The 15,116-nt window shown below is 35.2% G+C and overlaps 1 protein-coding gene across 5 annotated transcripts in view; it reads left to right on the forward strand.

The window, feature by feature from the left end:
- Window positions 1-15,116, forward strand: part of DOP1A (DOP1 leucine zipper like protein A) — a 79,200-nt gene that overhangs the window by 38,373 nt on the left and 25,711 nt on the right. For all 5 annotated transcript variants that reach the window (XM_017882618.1, XM_017882619.1, XM_017882615.1 and 2 more), the window contains 7 exons: window positions 1,424-1,576; window positions 3,992-4,092; window positions 5,469-5,728; window positions 7,003-8,992; window positions 9,823-9,934; window positions 10,043-10,225; window positions 11,988-12,113. In XM_017882618.1, the coding sequence (XP_017738107.1) occupies window positions 1,424-1,576; window positions 3,992-4,092; window positions 5,469-5,728; window positions 7,003-8,992; window positions 9,823-9,934; window positions 10,043-10,225; window positions 11,988-12,113 (2,925 nt within the window). The remainder of the gene's footprint in view (window positions 1-1,423; window positions 1,577-3,991; window positions 4,093-5,468; window positions 5,729-7,002; window positions 8,993-9,822; window positions 9,935-10,042; window positions 10,226-11,987; window positions 12,114-15,116) is intronic.

The raw sequence follows: 15,116 nt of genomic DNA on the forward strand, positions 1-15,116 counted from the left end.
GTCTCGCTCTGTCGGCCAGGCTGGAGTGCAGTGGCACGATCTTGGCTCACTGCAACTTCTGCCTCCTGGGCTCAAGCAATTCTCCTGCCTCAGCCTCCCTAGTAGCTGGGATTACAGGCGTGTGCCACCATGTCCAGCTAATTTTTGTGTTTTTAGTAGAAACGGGGTTTTACCATGTTGGCCAGGCTGGTCTCAAACTCCTGACCTCAGTAATCCGCCCGCCTCAGCCTCCCAAAGTGCTGGGATTACAGGCGTGAGCAGCACTTTTGCTTTTCCTACAGTAAAACCTTAGCACTCCAAAACTCTCATGAAAAGTTTTTCTGACTCGTCATATTATCTCATTATCATCTGTGGTGTATAAAGTCACTCAGAAAAAAATTCAGAAAACTCAGTCTTTGATTTCTACCCCAATGGTATAAATATTATCCTCTATATTGAACATCAAGTAGATTTGGATTGTATACATCTTAAGCAGGTAGATTCTTTATACTGTACATTAAAAAAAAGTTTTAAAATGTGATTTCAAGTCATTGTGTCCCTTCAGATATTTCCTCCTCCTAGATTAGAGTTGGATTTTATAATATTGTGGTAGTGAATCCTGAAGATTATTGCATTATTATTATTACTAATTGCATTAGTATTAATGCTGTTACAGATCAAGTGCTACGTTAACATATGTAGCTCTGAAATACCTATTATCTATTTTATAGATTTTAAGTAGTTTGGATATTTCAACTATGAGTTACTTTTCACTCTGTAATATACAACCATGAATATTAAATTGCATTCAATGTGGGATTTGTATCTTATTAAGGATAGTTTATTCTAGCATCACTTTACTAACACTGCTAAATAATGAAATGGGGTCTTACCTGGGCCCTGCAGAAAACATTTACATGTCTGATTTTTTTTTCGAGATATAGTCTCGCTCTGTTGCACAATCTCTGCTAACTGCAACTTGCGCCTTTCGAGTTCAATTAATTCTCCTGTCTCAGCCTCCCGAGTAGCTGGGATTACAGGTGCATGCCACTATGCCCGGCTCACTTCTTGTATTTTTAGTAGAGACAAGATTTCGCCATGTTGCCCAGGCTGGTCTCAAACTCGTGACCTCAGGTGATCCTCCTGCTTCGGCCTCCCAAGATGCTGGGATTACAGGCATGAGCCACCATGTCCAGACAACGTGCCTGATGTCTAAAAACAAATATCATTACAGGACTATCATAAAAGGTTCCAAGGGCTTGGGTGATCAGAAAGTAGGTACATGGAAGACTGCACTTAGTAACCTCATCCCCATAGAATAGAATATTAAAAACCTTTCAGGTCTGACAGAGAGCAGCCATTCATTTGTACCTAATAAGAAATATTTGTTAAATAAATTTTCATGTATGGTATTGTGACTGTCACTTTTACATCTTTTTTATAGCATGTAGCTTTAACATTGTGGGACCAGTTGGGAGATGGGACACCTCAGCATCACCAGAAGAGTGTGGAACTATTTTATCAATTACATAACTTAGTTCCTTCTTCTAGCATCTGTGAGGATGTTATAAGTCAGCAGTTAACCCATAAAGATAAGGTAAATCCTCTTCTTACCTTGTGCACACCGCTGCCCCCCCACCACACACACACACACACGCGCGCACACACACACACACACACACACACTATACTAAAAAGTAAGTTAAGAAAACTTTAGGGAAATTATTGCAGTTAACATAGGAGTAAGAGAAAATAGCTTTGTTCACAGTGATCTTAATATCTTTAAAATAAATGTATTCAACTCTTTCTAGAGGAAAGTTGTTTACAAAAGCATCAGTAATATGAAAATTAAGTAAAACAAAATCACATGCTGGGTTTATTTGTTCAGGACACAGTTATGGGAAATGATGTTTAGTATTGGTGGTCTCAGTTCTTGGGTCATTTAAAGAGGAACCAGTGGCCTCAGTTATGGAACTTATGGATTTATTAACTAATATATATGAAATGAAGTAATGTATAAATTATATTTATAAGCTATAGAATACTAATATGTGAGATTATATCATGTGTATTATTATACTACATATCCAAAATAAGAATTTTGTATTCTAATATATATGAAGTGTGATATATAATTCAGTTAAAGGTGGCTGAGAATTAGCCTGAGAAGAAGCTGGAATAATCATATTGACTAACCTCATCAGGGTAATTTAATGACGTTTGTGGTCTTCCTGTGCTGCTCTGTAATATAAATAGAAGATTTGATTGAAGAGCTTTTAGAAAGTAGATTGTCCTATTTTTAAAAAACTCAAAATGCTAGTGTGTTTGAGTAGGTCATATTCTAAAAAGGAATTGTGTTAAATAAACATTTGGCAGAGGAGAAAGTGGTATATGAAGGAGTAAATGAAAGGAATGAAAAGTGTATTCCAAGAAAAATGTTAAAAATCTATTTCTGCTATAACACATTTTTTTTTCAAAATTATTCAGAAATAATAGGGAAGCACTCTAACAATTTAAGTTTTACATTAAATATAAATCTAGGACAAATTATATGCCTATTTTCACTTGGGTAGCATTTCATTTTTAAAGAAATACTCCCAAGTTCTAAATAAAGATATACATCCATGAAAAAAATTAAAATATATTTTACTACTTAATTTTTACATTTCTGTTGGTTGATACAAATGCAGGCTTCATAAGAAAAGCCTGTATTAAGCTCACAGAAAAAACAAGCATGCCTCCCAACTATCACAAGCAATTTAGGAAGTTACAGTCTGGTTTATTGGGGCTTTTGCTTGAAGGATCCATAAATGCTAAAGAAAGACTTCAAAAGTTTTGATAATGTGACAATTTCTACTTAATTTATATTAATACATATTTATTATCTAATACCAAGTGTGCTGGCTGTTCTAAATAATTTATTTTTACATTGTTTTACCCATTATTAATCTTTTTCCAAATAATCTCAAAAGTAGTTTGATATTTTTATTGTAGAAATAATTTTTAAGTGTTTACATTTTTGAGTCAAACCAGCTTATAAGTGATGAAAAACTCGTTTGGGATTAACGTATCATTTCTGGGACAAAAAATATATAGTGCAATGAAATCAATTTTGACAACTAAATGTTTATATTAAAATGAAGGAAGGGTGCCTTCTGGACTCCAGATATGTGTACANTTACTACTTAATTTTACATTTCTGTTGGTTGATACAAATGCAGGCTTCATAAGAAAAGCCTGTATTAAGCTCACAGAAAAAACAAGCATGCCTCCCAACTATCACAAGCAATTTAGGAAGTTACAGTCTGGTTTATTGGGGCTTTTGCTTGAAGGATCCATAAATGCTAAAGAAAGACTTCAAAAGTTTTGATAATGTGACAATTTCTACTTAATTTATATTAATACATATTTATTATCTAATACCAAGTGTGCTGGCTGTTCTAAATAATTTATTTTACATTGTTTTACCCATTATTAATCTTTTCCAAATAATCTCAAAAGTAGTTTGATATTTTATTGTAGAAATAATTTTAAGTGTTTACATTTTGAGTCAAACCAGCTTATAAGTGATGAAAACTCGTTTGGGATTAACGTATCATTTCTGGGACAAAAAATATATAGTGCAATGAAATCAATTTTGACAACTAAATGTTTATATTAAAATGAAGGAAGGGTGCCTTCTGGACTCCAGATATGTGTACATTAGTAACTTTTTTCTTCTGTTATACAATAATCTAGTAAGCTCATTACTTAAAGTCTAAACTCAGGAATAATTATTTACGAGACAGGATGAGATGATAACCTTTAAGTTCAATATTTCTGTATATATTTACATATTTTCTGTGTTTCTACTTCCATAAAGAATAGAAATAAAGTTTATTGCAATGTGTGTTTGAATATTATGGACATTGAACGTAATACAGTACTCCTAAATAGTACTCTGATTTTACTAAAATCACTTAGTATCTTCAAGAGAGAAGAACATAATTTAAGCTCCCATGTTTCTCCTCAGAAAATAAGGATGGAAGCACATGCCAAGTTTGCAGTTCTTTGGCATCTAACGAGAGATCTCCATATAAATAAATCTTCATCTTTTGTACGTTCTTTTGACAGGTCAGTTACATTTTATATTAAGATTTCACAGTTGGATATCTTAATGTTGCCTCTTTCCTTGAGTCCACTGTCTAGCTTGGCAAGTGTGGAAGATAGCAATTTATACATTTTATAAAGAGAAATTATTATTTTGAAAACCATAAGCTGTATTAAAATGCATGGCATTTTTACTCATCCACCAGATATTTACTTTCTGGTTTTGGAGTATCTGGTTTCCCTTCCCTTCCTTGGACAACTATTCCTCACATTCCTACGAGGTGTCAGGCACCATTCTAGGTGCATTACTTAGAATGATAATGCTAGTGATAGAGCAATGGATACAGCTTTCTTGAGTCTATATTCACATTTAGTGAAACTGCATATAAATAGTAGAGTAGATTATGTGTTTCTCAAGCAATTATTTTCAATCTTCTGCCTAAACTAGATTTGTTAAAATCTATAGCTGAAAACACTAGCAGATTATTTCCATGAATCCAGAGAACTTGTAGCTGCCTGAGAGTGGTTTTAGTTTTTGTCCAGACTACATAGGTGACTTCAGATATCAGATCTGCATTAAATTCCAAGGAGCTGCCATTTTTAGGTGGATTCACATATTGTCATAAGGTAGTCTCACCAGCCGGTCTCATAGTGGTGGCCATGAATCTGTGTTCAAGCTCAGCTGAGGATCAGAATTGTCCTCTACTGAACGTTATTTCAGCTGGTGCTTTTCAACCAGCATTACCATTTTTAAGTGATCTGATACTGAACCATATATTGAACCCCTACAGTGTATTGAATACATTGAACCTTTACTTTATAAATAATCATCTCTTATTTGACAACCATCTTTCCTAATTTTACAAGTGAGGGAATAGAGGTCAGGAAAAGTTGTTACTTGCCCAACACCACACAAAAGATTTGAATCTTGGGTTTTTCTGATTCCAGAGGACACTTTCATACCCTTCACAGATTTCTCCTTGAATTAAGCACATAGCTTTGACTCACAAGGAGAGTGTGAGCAGAGGAACATGGATCAACATGGAGTAATGCTGACTTGCTGAAGGCTCAGTGCTTGATAATATGAACAGGAAAATGTTGCTAAAACAAGACTAATCATATTTTTTTCAGTTCTTCAGTATTAATCTTAGTAATGTATGCTTGTGAAATTTCAAAGCATAAGTATATTTTTAGAAAGACAAAAGTTTTTTTTCCTTTGTTATACCTACTGAGACTGTTGGGATTAAGATTATTAAAATGCTGTGATCAAAATTTATCCTGAAGTATGACTACTTCAAAATAGTTAATTCAAAGTAAGAAACACAATTTATTGATTTTATAAAAGAATGTGACAAGGTAGATGTTTGGTTCTTTATTTTAATTATTTGTGTTTATTTTAGGTCACTGTTCATCATGTTAGATAGCCTTAACAGTCTCGATGGTTCTACTAGCTCTGTGGGACAAGCCTGGCTGAACCAAGTCCTACAAAGACATGATATTGCACGAGTTTTGGAACCATTGCTATTGCTCCTGCTTCATCCAAAAACTCAGAGGGTTTCAGTACAGCGTGTACAAGCAGAACGTTATTGGAATAAGGCTCCCTGTTATCCAGGAGAGGACAGTGACAAGCATTTCATGCAAAATTTTGCCTGCAGCAGTGGTGAATATCACATAGAAGTAGACAGCTTTATTTAGAATTATCAAAATAAAGTGATAAGTGAATATAACAGTAATTGGTGGAAGAACTGTATGTGAGATTTTCCATGGGCTTATTTTCTCCCCTCCTCATGCACTAGCAATGCTGTGTGGACCATGTCAGAATGTACTGTGTCAATGACCATCTTAGAGGATGTGGGTCTCTCAGTTGACTTTTTCAGGGCAGGAATCAGGCACAGCTCTGGTTAGAGACATTCTTCAGTTTTGATGGAAATATCTTTAGAGCTTAGTTAGCAATTCTGGTCCTTACAGGCTCTGTAGATACTTCATTGGGAATTTATAGTAAACCTGTAATGCACATTTTGTATTTCATGAGTCATTTTCCTCATCTTTTAGGAGAAGAATCATGCCCAACTTTCAAGGTTTTATTATGACCATCAGATGTAGACATGTTTGTGACATGCCTAAATATTCACTATTACTATATTACTACAAAGTCCATATTTTATAAACTGTTGAGTGATGCCTTCTATACAGTGGTAATGTCCCCTTATTTTATTTAAGGGACAAAAGACTCTCACATATGTCATTTGTCTCTTGACAAACCCTGTGGGGTCTGTAATGAAAAGATCATTTTACTGAGCAGGTTGCTGATGCCTGGAAGACTATGGCTTTCTCAAAGTCTCATGGCTAGTAAGTGATGAAGCTGAAACCAAACTGTCATATTCCTACTTCATCTCTAGTGCGTTTCTAGAGTCTTGGTTCCTCTCTCTGGCTTCTTTTCCACTGGTTCTTCTGAATCTTGTAAGAATTTGTATGACCCCGCTTATTGCCAGAATGTCTTTCTGTTAATCTAACTGCTGAATTCTCACCTCCTCTCTGAGATTAGTGCCAGATCTCATCAATGGTATCATGATTCTTTCCCTAAATTTGCTAGCATTTGGTATGTACTATTTTGTATGTCACTAAGCCTTCCACCTTTTCTAAAAGAAGACCATCATTAATGTATGCCACCTAAGAAATACAGAAATTAATTATATATTTGTGGTTTGCTGCTAATTTTAAACTCTTTAGAGAGTTTAGAAACAGCATAGCTAAAGTGAGGTATTAGGGAGGAAAAATAAAACAAAGTTTTCACCTGCAATAAAATAAAATGTAATTTTAGTAGGAAAATATAAGTAGATGATGACACTAATGATTAAAATTTTGATCAGTCTACATTTCAATTATTTTAATGCATTTTGTATTTTCTTCTTTTACTGTTTTCTCATATATCAGTGAGCCAAGTACAACTCATCACATCAAAAGGAAATGGTGAAAAGCCACTTACCATGGATGAAATAGAGAACTTTAGTCTCACTGTGAATCCATTAAGTGACAGACTTTCCCTCCTAAGTACCAGCAGTGAGACAATTCCAATGGTTGTGTCTGATTTTGATCTTCCAGACCAACAGATAGAAATACTTCAGAGTTCTGACTCGGGATGTTCACAGTCCTCTGCAGGGGACAACTTGAGTTATGAAGTTGATCCTGAAACCGTGAATGCCCAAGAGGATTCTCAAATGCCAAAGGAAAGCTCCCCAGATGATGATGTTCAGCAGGTAGTGTTTGACCTGATATGTAAAGTTGTAAGTGGCCTCGAAGTGGAATCTGCATCGGTTACATCTCAATTAGAAATTGAAGCTATGCCCCCAAAGTGCAGTGATACAGATCCAGATGAAGAGACAATTAAAGTTGAAGATGACTCTATTCAACAGAGTCAGAATGTTTTGCTGAGTAATGAAAGTTCTCAGTTTCTGTCTGTGTCTGCAGAGAGAGGCCATGAGTGTGTGGCAAATGGAATATCCAGGAATAGCTCTTCACCTTGTATTTCAGGAACCACACACACTCTTCATGACTGTTCTTTTGCTTCCATAGAAACCAAATCTAGACAAAGGAGTCACAGTAGTATTCAATTCAGCTTCAAAGAAAAATTATCAGAAAAGGTTTCGGAGAAGGAAACAATAGTTAAGGAGTCGGGTAAACAACCAGGAGCAAAACCTAAAGTAAAACTTGCCAGAAAAAAGGATGATGACAAGAAAAAATCTTCCAATGAAAAACTCAAACAAACCAGTGTATTCTTTAGTGATGGTCTGGATTTAGAGAACTGGTATAGCTGTGGAGAGGGAGACATTTCTGAAATTGAGAGTGACATGGGTTCTCCAGGATCTCGGAAATCTCCCAGTTTCAACATTCATCCTCTCTATCAACATGTGCTCCTGTATCTCCAGTTGTATGATTCATCCAGGACTTTATATGCTTTCTCTGCCATCAAAGCCATCTTGAAAACTAACCCTATAGCTTTTGTAAATGCCATTTCAACTACTAGTGTAAATAATGCATATACTCCTCAGTTGTCTCTCCTTCAGAATCTATTGGCCAGACACCGGATTTCTGTTATGGGCAAAGATTTTTATAGTCACATTCCAGTGGACTCAAATCATAACTTCCGGAGTTCTATGTACATAGAAATTCTTATTTCTCTCTGCCTATATTACATGCGTAGCCATTACCCAACTCATGTCAAGGTTACTGCACAAGATTTAATAGGTAATCGAAACATGCAGATGATGAGCATAGAAATTCTGACACTACTCTTCACTGAGCTGGCAAAAGTAATAGAAAGCTCAGCGAAGGGTTTCCCTAGTTTTATTTCTGATATGTTATCTAAGTGCAAAGTTCAGAAAGTGATTCTTCATTGTTTGCTGTCATCTATCTTTAGTGCTCAGAAATGGCATAGTGAGAAAATGGCAGGTAAGAACATGGTTGCTGTGGAAGAAGGTTTCTCAGAGGACAGCCTTATTAATTTCTCAGAGGATGAATTTGACAATGGCAGCACATTGCAGTCACAACTGCTTAAGGTGCTTCAGAGGCTGATTGTTCTAGAACACAGAGTAATGACTATTCCTGAAGAGAATGAAACAGGTTTTGATTTTGGTGTATCTGACTTGGAACACATCAGTCCCCATCAACCCATGACTTCTCTTCAGTATTTGCATGCTCAGCCAATCACGTGTCAAGGCATGTTCCTCTGTGCAGTGATACGAGCTTTGCATCAGCACTGTGCATGTAAGATGCACCCACAATGGATCGGTTTAATCACATCTACTCTGCCTTACATGGGAAAAGTTCTACAGAGAGTGGTTGTTTCTGTGACACTACAACTGTGCAGAAATCTAGATAATCTAATTCAGCAGTACAAATACGAAACAGGATTATCTGACAGTAGGTAAGAGGTGACTTTTAACTTTATTGGTACTGAAATTTTTCAAATAAATGACTGCTTAATGGCTGGAAAGTTGGTCACAACTTGAGTAAATAAATTAGTGGGTTTTGGTAGGTTACAAATAGTATATTATTTTCCACAAAAACAATCTGGCTCAAGGAAGAGTATCAATAAAAGAATCTAGAATGGAAAAAGGAAGGAATATTTAAACAGACTTATTTTCTCCCAAGGACTGAAATTAATTTCAATGTTCTTCTTGCCTGAGCTGGCAAAACTAATAGGAAGCTTAGGAAAGGGTTTCCCGGGTTTTGTCTGTTTTATCTAAGTGCAAATCAGTTTTAGACTGAAAATAATTTAAATTTACAAATCTTTTCCATCCAATTTTATTTTTTGTTTTGGATTTTCGTGGTTTAGTGGCAAATTCAATCTGAGTCCCTATGCTCAAAATGAAGTCTGAAAAATTAGTTCCAGTAGACTATCTTTTTTTTCTTCAGAATAACCTTAGTTTCTACATGTAAAATAATAAGAAAACTGCCTTTGTTATTTAATGTTAATATGCCTGCCATTCCTCAGTGGCTAGAGATTCACTGGCCATAATGTGTTTATTTTGTATAGAATTCTTTAGCCAAGAGGAACTCTAGTATATTTAGTCCAACTCACTTATTTTATAGATTAGGAAATAAAAGACCCTGATTTATTCTTTTAGCCATTTATTAATCTAGTATTTATTGCACATTTTCTATGTACCTGACACATTGTGAGTATTTACTAGTGATAAAATATGAACTGTACTATCATAAAACTTGTGTTTAAATGAATGCATTTTATTTCAGGCCTCTGTGGATGGCATCAGTTATTCCACCAGATATGATTCTTACTCTTTTGGAAGGGATTACAGCCATTATCCATTACTGTTTGTTGGATCCAACTACACAGTATCACCAAGTAAGACTGCATAAATATTCGACTTCTTTTGAAAGACTATGAGGTCTAATATATTTCCATTTGTAAATCTCAGTAAGTAATGTGGTTTTTTCCCTCAACTGTTAATAGCTTTTGGTCAATGTAGACCAGAAACACTTGTTTGAAGCACGCAGTGGAATCCTCTCAATCCTTCATATGATCATGTCCTCTGTGACACTGCTTTGGAGCATACTGCATCAAGCAGATTCTTCAGAAAAGATGACTATTGCCGCATCCGCATCTGTTACCACTATTAATCTTGGAGCTACAAAGGTTAGACAATTCATATTTAATCTGTAGAGCTCAGGAGTCTGAGGACCTTCCCAAAGATTATATTCAGAATATGTGAATAATTTGTGTAGTATTTACAAGGCCCTGCATAGATTAATTATCAAATAATTTTTAACAGTTTTCCTGAGCTATGGCTGACATGTCACAGAATTTGCCCTTTTTTCTTTTTTTTTTTTTTGAGACGGAGTCTCGCTCTGCCGCCCAGGCTGGAGTGCAGTGGCCGGATCTCAGCTCACTGCAAGCTCTGCCTCCTGGGTTTACGCCATTCTCCTGCCTCAGCCTCCCGAGTAGCTGGGACTACAGGCACCCGCCACCTCGCCCGGCTAGTTTTTTGTATTTTTTTTTTAGTAGAGACGGGGTTTTACCATGTTAGCCAGGATGGTCTCTATCTCCTGACCTCGTGATCCGCCCATTTTTAAAGTATACAATTCAGTAATTTTTTTAGTAAATTTACAAATTTCACAACTTTGTAAATTTTTGAATATGTCCTTTACCAGTCCAATTTTTTATTACGTCGTTTACCACAAAGATTCTTCGTGGCCATTTGCACTCACTTCCTGTTCCCATCCCTAATCCCAATCAACCACTAATCTATTCTCTCCATATATTGATTTGCTTTTTCTGAAAAAGTTCATATTATTTGGTCTTTTATGTCTGGCTTCTTTCACGTGACATATTTTTAAGGTTCATTCACACGTTATAACTTTGTTCCTTTTTTTTTAGAGCATTTTAAGTTGACATTTTAATATGCAAAGCCCTCCTAGAAAACAATTTAGCAATATGTACAGACAGCTTTAAAGATTTCATAGTCTTTGACCTAGTAATCTACTTTAGGATTGAATTCTAAGGTAATTGAAATTATACAAAGATGTATATACAAAGTGTTCATTATAGTATTATTTAATGGCAGAAAAAAGAGAGATCCTAAACAATGAATTAGGGAATGTTTAAATTATCCTTTCAGTGTTTCATTACATAGCCACTAATATTCATGGTTTTGAAGAATTCTTATTGGATGGAGAAGGGCTCAAAAGCTCAGTGAAAGAGGGATGTTACATAATTGAACAAATACTGTATTTTCAGTTATGTAAAAAATGTTATCTGTAGAAAAAGGAATAAAGTTTGCATTTTATCAGTAATTATCTCAGGATGATGGGATTATTGATTTTTAAATTTTTTTTCTTCCTTGCTTGATATTTTCCAAATGCTGTGCCATGTCAAGTTGTCAGATTGACATCCTTCAATAACCTAATTTTATTCCTAGACCAGACCACCTGGATCTGGGATCCAAGGGAACACATAGGGAATTGGGAGAAGGGTAAGGGTGGGAACCATCAGAACATTTGATCTAAGTTTTGATGCTTGGATTAAGCTATACTTTTTATGTTTTGTTTTACTTAAATAGAAGGTGTTTTATAATTATAGAATCCCTCACCTTTTTTTAAAGGACTTTATGTCAAACCTGCTAAGTCGAATTTTATATGTGTTGTGTTTTTCTAGTATCTTTTCACAGTGAATCGACTTGTATTTGGCTGATTGGTAGCCGTCATTTTATAGGATTTGTTTTTCTTTTAGAATTATAGTCATGTTTTAGCTCTTAATGTTATTAAAGTTTCCTCTAGTGTTATTTATATAGTAAAACCTCTAAGTACTATATTATTTCAAAGAAACCAAAAATGCAGTCTAGTTGTAAATGTTTTCATTTTTTTTTAAATTCACTTTCATTTGCTTCAAATTGTTTTAGAACTTGAGACAACAGATTCTTGAATTGTTGGGCCCCATTTCAATGAATCATGGTGTTCACTTTATGGCTGCCATTGCATTTGTGTGGAATGAAAGAAGACAGAATAAAACAGCCACCAGGACCAAGGTATGTATTTAGACATTTGGCACTTTTTGTTTCTGCATTTGGTGAGTACATGCTAATTTTCACTTCTCCATATATTGCAGTGGGGCCGGGGTAGATTGGAGTGTAAAGCAAAAGTTTGTTGACAGGTTTAGATAAATTGTTGCCTTAATTTCTTTAAGTATTGATTAAAATTTGAGGTCAAGGCTAGGCGCAGTGGTTCACACCTGTAATCCCAGCACTTTGGGAGGCCAAGGCAGGCAGATCATGAGGTCAGGAGATCCAGGCCAGCCTGGCCAACACAGTGAAACCCCATCTCTACTAAAAATACAAAAATTAGCGGGGCATGGTGGCACACGCCTGTAGACCCATCTACTTGGGAGGCTGAGGCAGGAGAATCGCTTAAACCCGGAAGGCGGAAGTTGTGGTGAGCTGAGATCACGCCACTGCACTCCAGCCTGGGCAACAGAGTGAGACACTGTCTCAAAAAATAAATAAATAAAGATAAAAATAAAATTTGAGGTCAAATATAAAAGGTATTATGTGGAAATGAAAGGAAATTAGTATGATATTAAAACTAAATAGAAATGGTAATATGGTACAGTATATTTTTTAAGTGCTAGTCATTTAGGGTCCAAAGCAAGGATATGGAGAAAAGTTTTCATCTTGACTATAGTTTATTATGATATGATAGTTCAAAGAGTTCTTGTTTCTAAATATAATTTACAAAGTGTTTCTTTTTTTCTACTTTTCATAGAGATGAGGTCTCACTTTACTGGTGGTCTTAGCTGAGTTATATATGTGAATTTTGTTGCTTTCTGAGTTTCAAAGCTCAAGAGAAATGCTCTATATTGAAAATAAATCATGGTACATTAGAATAGTAAGGCTATTATATAACTTACATTTATATAAAAAATACGATTTTTTTCACCTAACAATTCCTGATTTATTTTGTGCTGATTTTACATTTTAAAGTAATCAGACATTCACACCATATTACATTATTTTGCATGTGAAGATTCAGTAGGAAATAGCACTCACATTGAAAATTTAAATCCTGTACTACTTAAAAGCAGTAAAGAACATTTGATTTAACATGGCATGTTGAAGCCAGGCACAGTGGCTCATAGCTACAATCCTAGCACTTTGGTAGACCAAGGTGGGAGGATTGCTTGAGGCCAAGAATTCAAGACCTCATGAGACCCTGTCTCTGCAAAATATAAAAATAGTGAAGTATGGTGGCATGTGCCTATAGACCTAGCTACTCAGGAGGCTGAGGCAGGAGGATTATCAGGTATATTATAGCTGATAATATGTAATTCACATAGAGCAATGCCTAGCACTTAATAATCACTGTATAAATATTAGCTATATTATTATTCCTCATATTTAAATAGCGAGCCAAGGATTACCAGTCACATAAAGTCTCTAATGTGATAGACAGACTGAAACAACTAGATTTTTAAAAGTCAAACAATGCAGATAACAGAAGAAAATGTAAATAATAATAATGTCCTTCAGTGGCTGAGACCATGAGGTAGAAAGGGAGAGTATAGGAAAGACCATTCCAAAAATTAAAAATTTTTCATGGATATTAAAATTCTACAGCAGAAACAAAGCAATATTTTTAGGAGGGTTGGAACAGAAAGTGGATAAATACCAGAAATGGAATACAAATTTAAAGAAATGGAAAACAGGAGAAAAGAGATAAGAATATTAGAGAAGTGATACTAGAGACCCAGTATCTTTCTGCAGAATTTAAAAACAACAGGAGAAAAACACAAAGAAATAATACAATAAAATTCCTCGGGAATGAAATAAATATGTTTCCAGATTGTGCGTAGCACTGTGAAAAGAGATCTGCACAAAGATTAGCATGTAATTTCAGAACACTGGAGATAAAGAAGAGATCCTAAAATCTTCTGAAGAAAGAATACTGGTCACATTCAAAAGAATAAAGATGAGATTTGTTAACAGCGACACTGGGAATTTTGATGGGAAGGTAGTTTCAATGCATAATTCTATCTCCAGCCAAACTGTCACTCAGAACATTTTCAGCTATGCAATGTCTCAACAACAACAACAACAGCAAGGAAAATTGCTATCAGTTCACTTTTTCTCGGCTACTGGAAGATGTAAGTCCACCAGAGGAGGAATAAACCAAGAATAAAGAAGACAGGAGATCCAAGAAACGGGGGTTCCAACACAAAAGAGAGAGCAAGGGGAATCTCTGGGATAATGGTAACAGGAGAGAGATCAAGATGACACTGTGTAGCAAACCTAGAGAGTATGGACCCAGGGTAGAATAAAAAGACATCTAACAGAAATGTCTCAAGGAAAAAGGAGAGGGAGGAAAAGATACAAATTAATTACCTGAAGTATCTGAATATGGAATTAGAGATTTACAGTTGAAGTATTTAGGGGTGAATTTTTAATAGGTGCAGAGAAAATGAAGCAAACAAAAAAAGCAATTGGCTCCAGGAAAAACAAAAAGTTGTACCATAAAACAAATGCAATGCTAGTACAATACACAGTGCAACCACAAATAATCATGTGAACATTAGATATGGATTTAAATAAAAATACGATACAACAGTGTTGGGAGGATAGGTAGAAAAGTGTAAGAGAGCTACATCTTTGTCTTCCAAAATAAGTAATGAATAGATAATATGTAAAAGAAAATCAGGAAATAGGAAAAATAGTACTGTAAAGTTATTTAGACAAAATGGAAAAGAACTTAAGGTTGCTTTGGGGCATGGGAAGAGATACAGGACAATACTATTTTTTTTTTATAAAGCTTATTGTTCTGTTTTATTTTTTGAGGTGATGAACATGTATTGATTAAAAAAAAATAAATTTTGAGCCTGGGCAACATAGGGAGACCCTGTCTCCACAAAATATTAAAAAATTATCTGGGCATAGTGGCATGCCTGTGGTCTCAGCTACTCAGGAGGCTGAAGCAAGAGGATCGCTTAAACTTATGAGGTTGAGGCTGCAGTAAACTGTAATTGAGCCACTGCACTCCAG

Source organism: Rhinopithecus bieti, unplaced genomic scaffold (genome assembly GCF_001698545.2).
Source record: "Rhinopithecus bieti isolate Rb0 unplaced genomic scaffold, ASM169854v2 scaffold_13551, whole genome shotgun sequence".
NCBI lineage: Eukaryota > Metazoa > Chordata > Mammalia > Primates > Cercopithecidae > Rhinopithecus > Rhinopithecus bieti.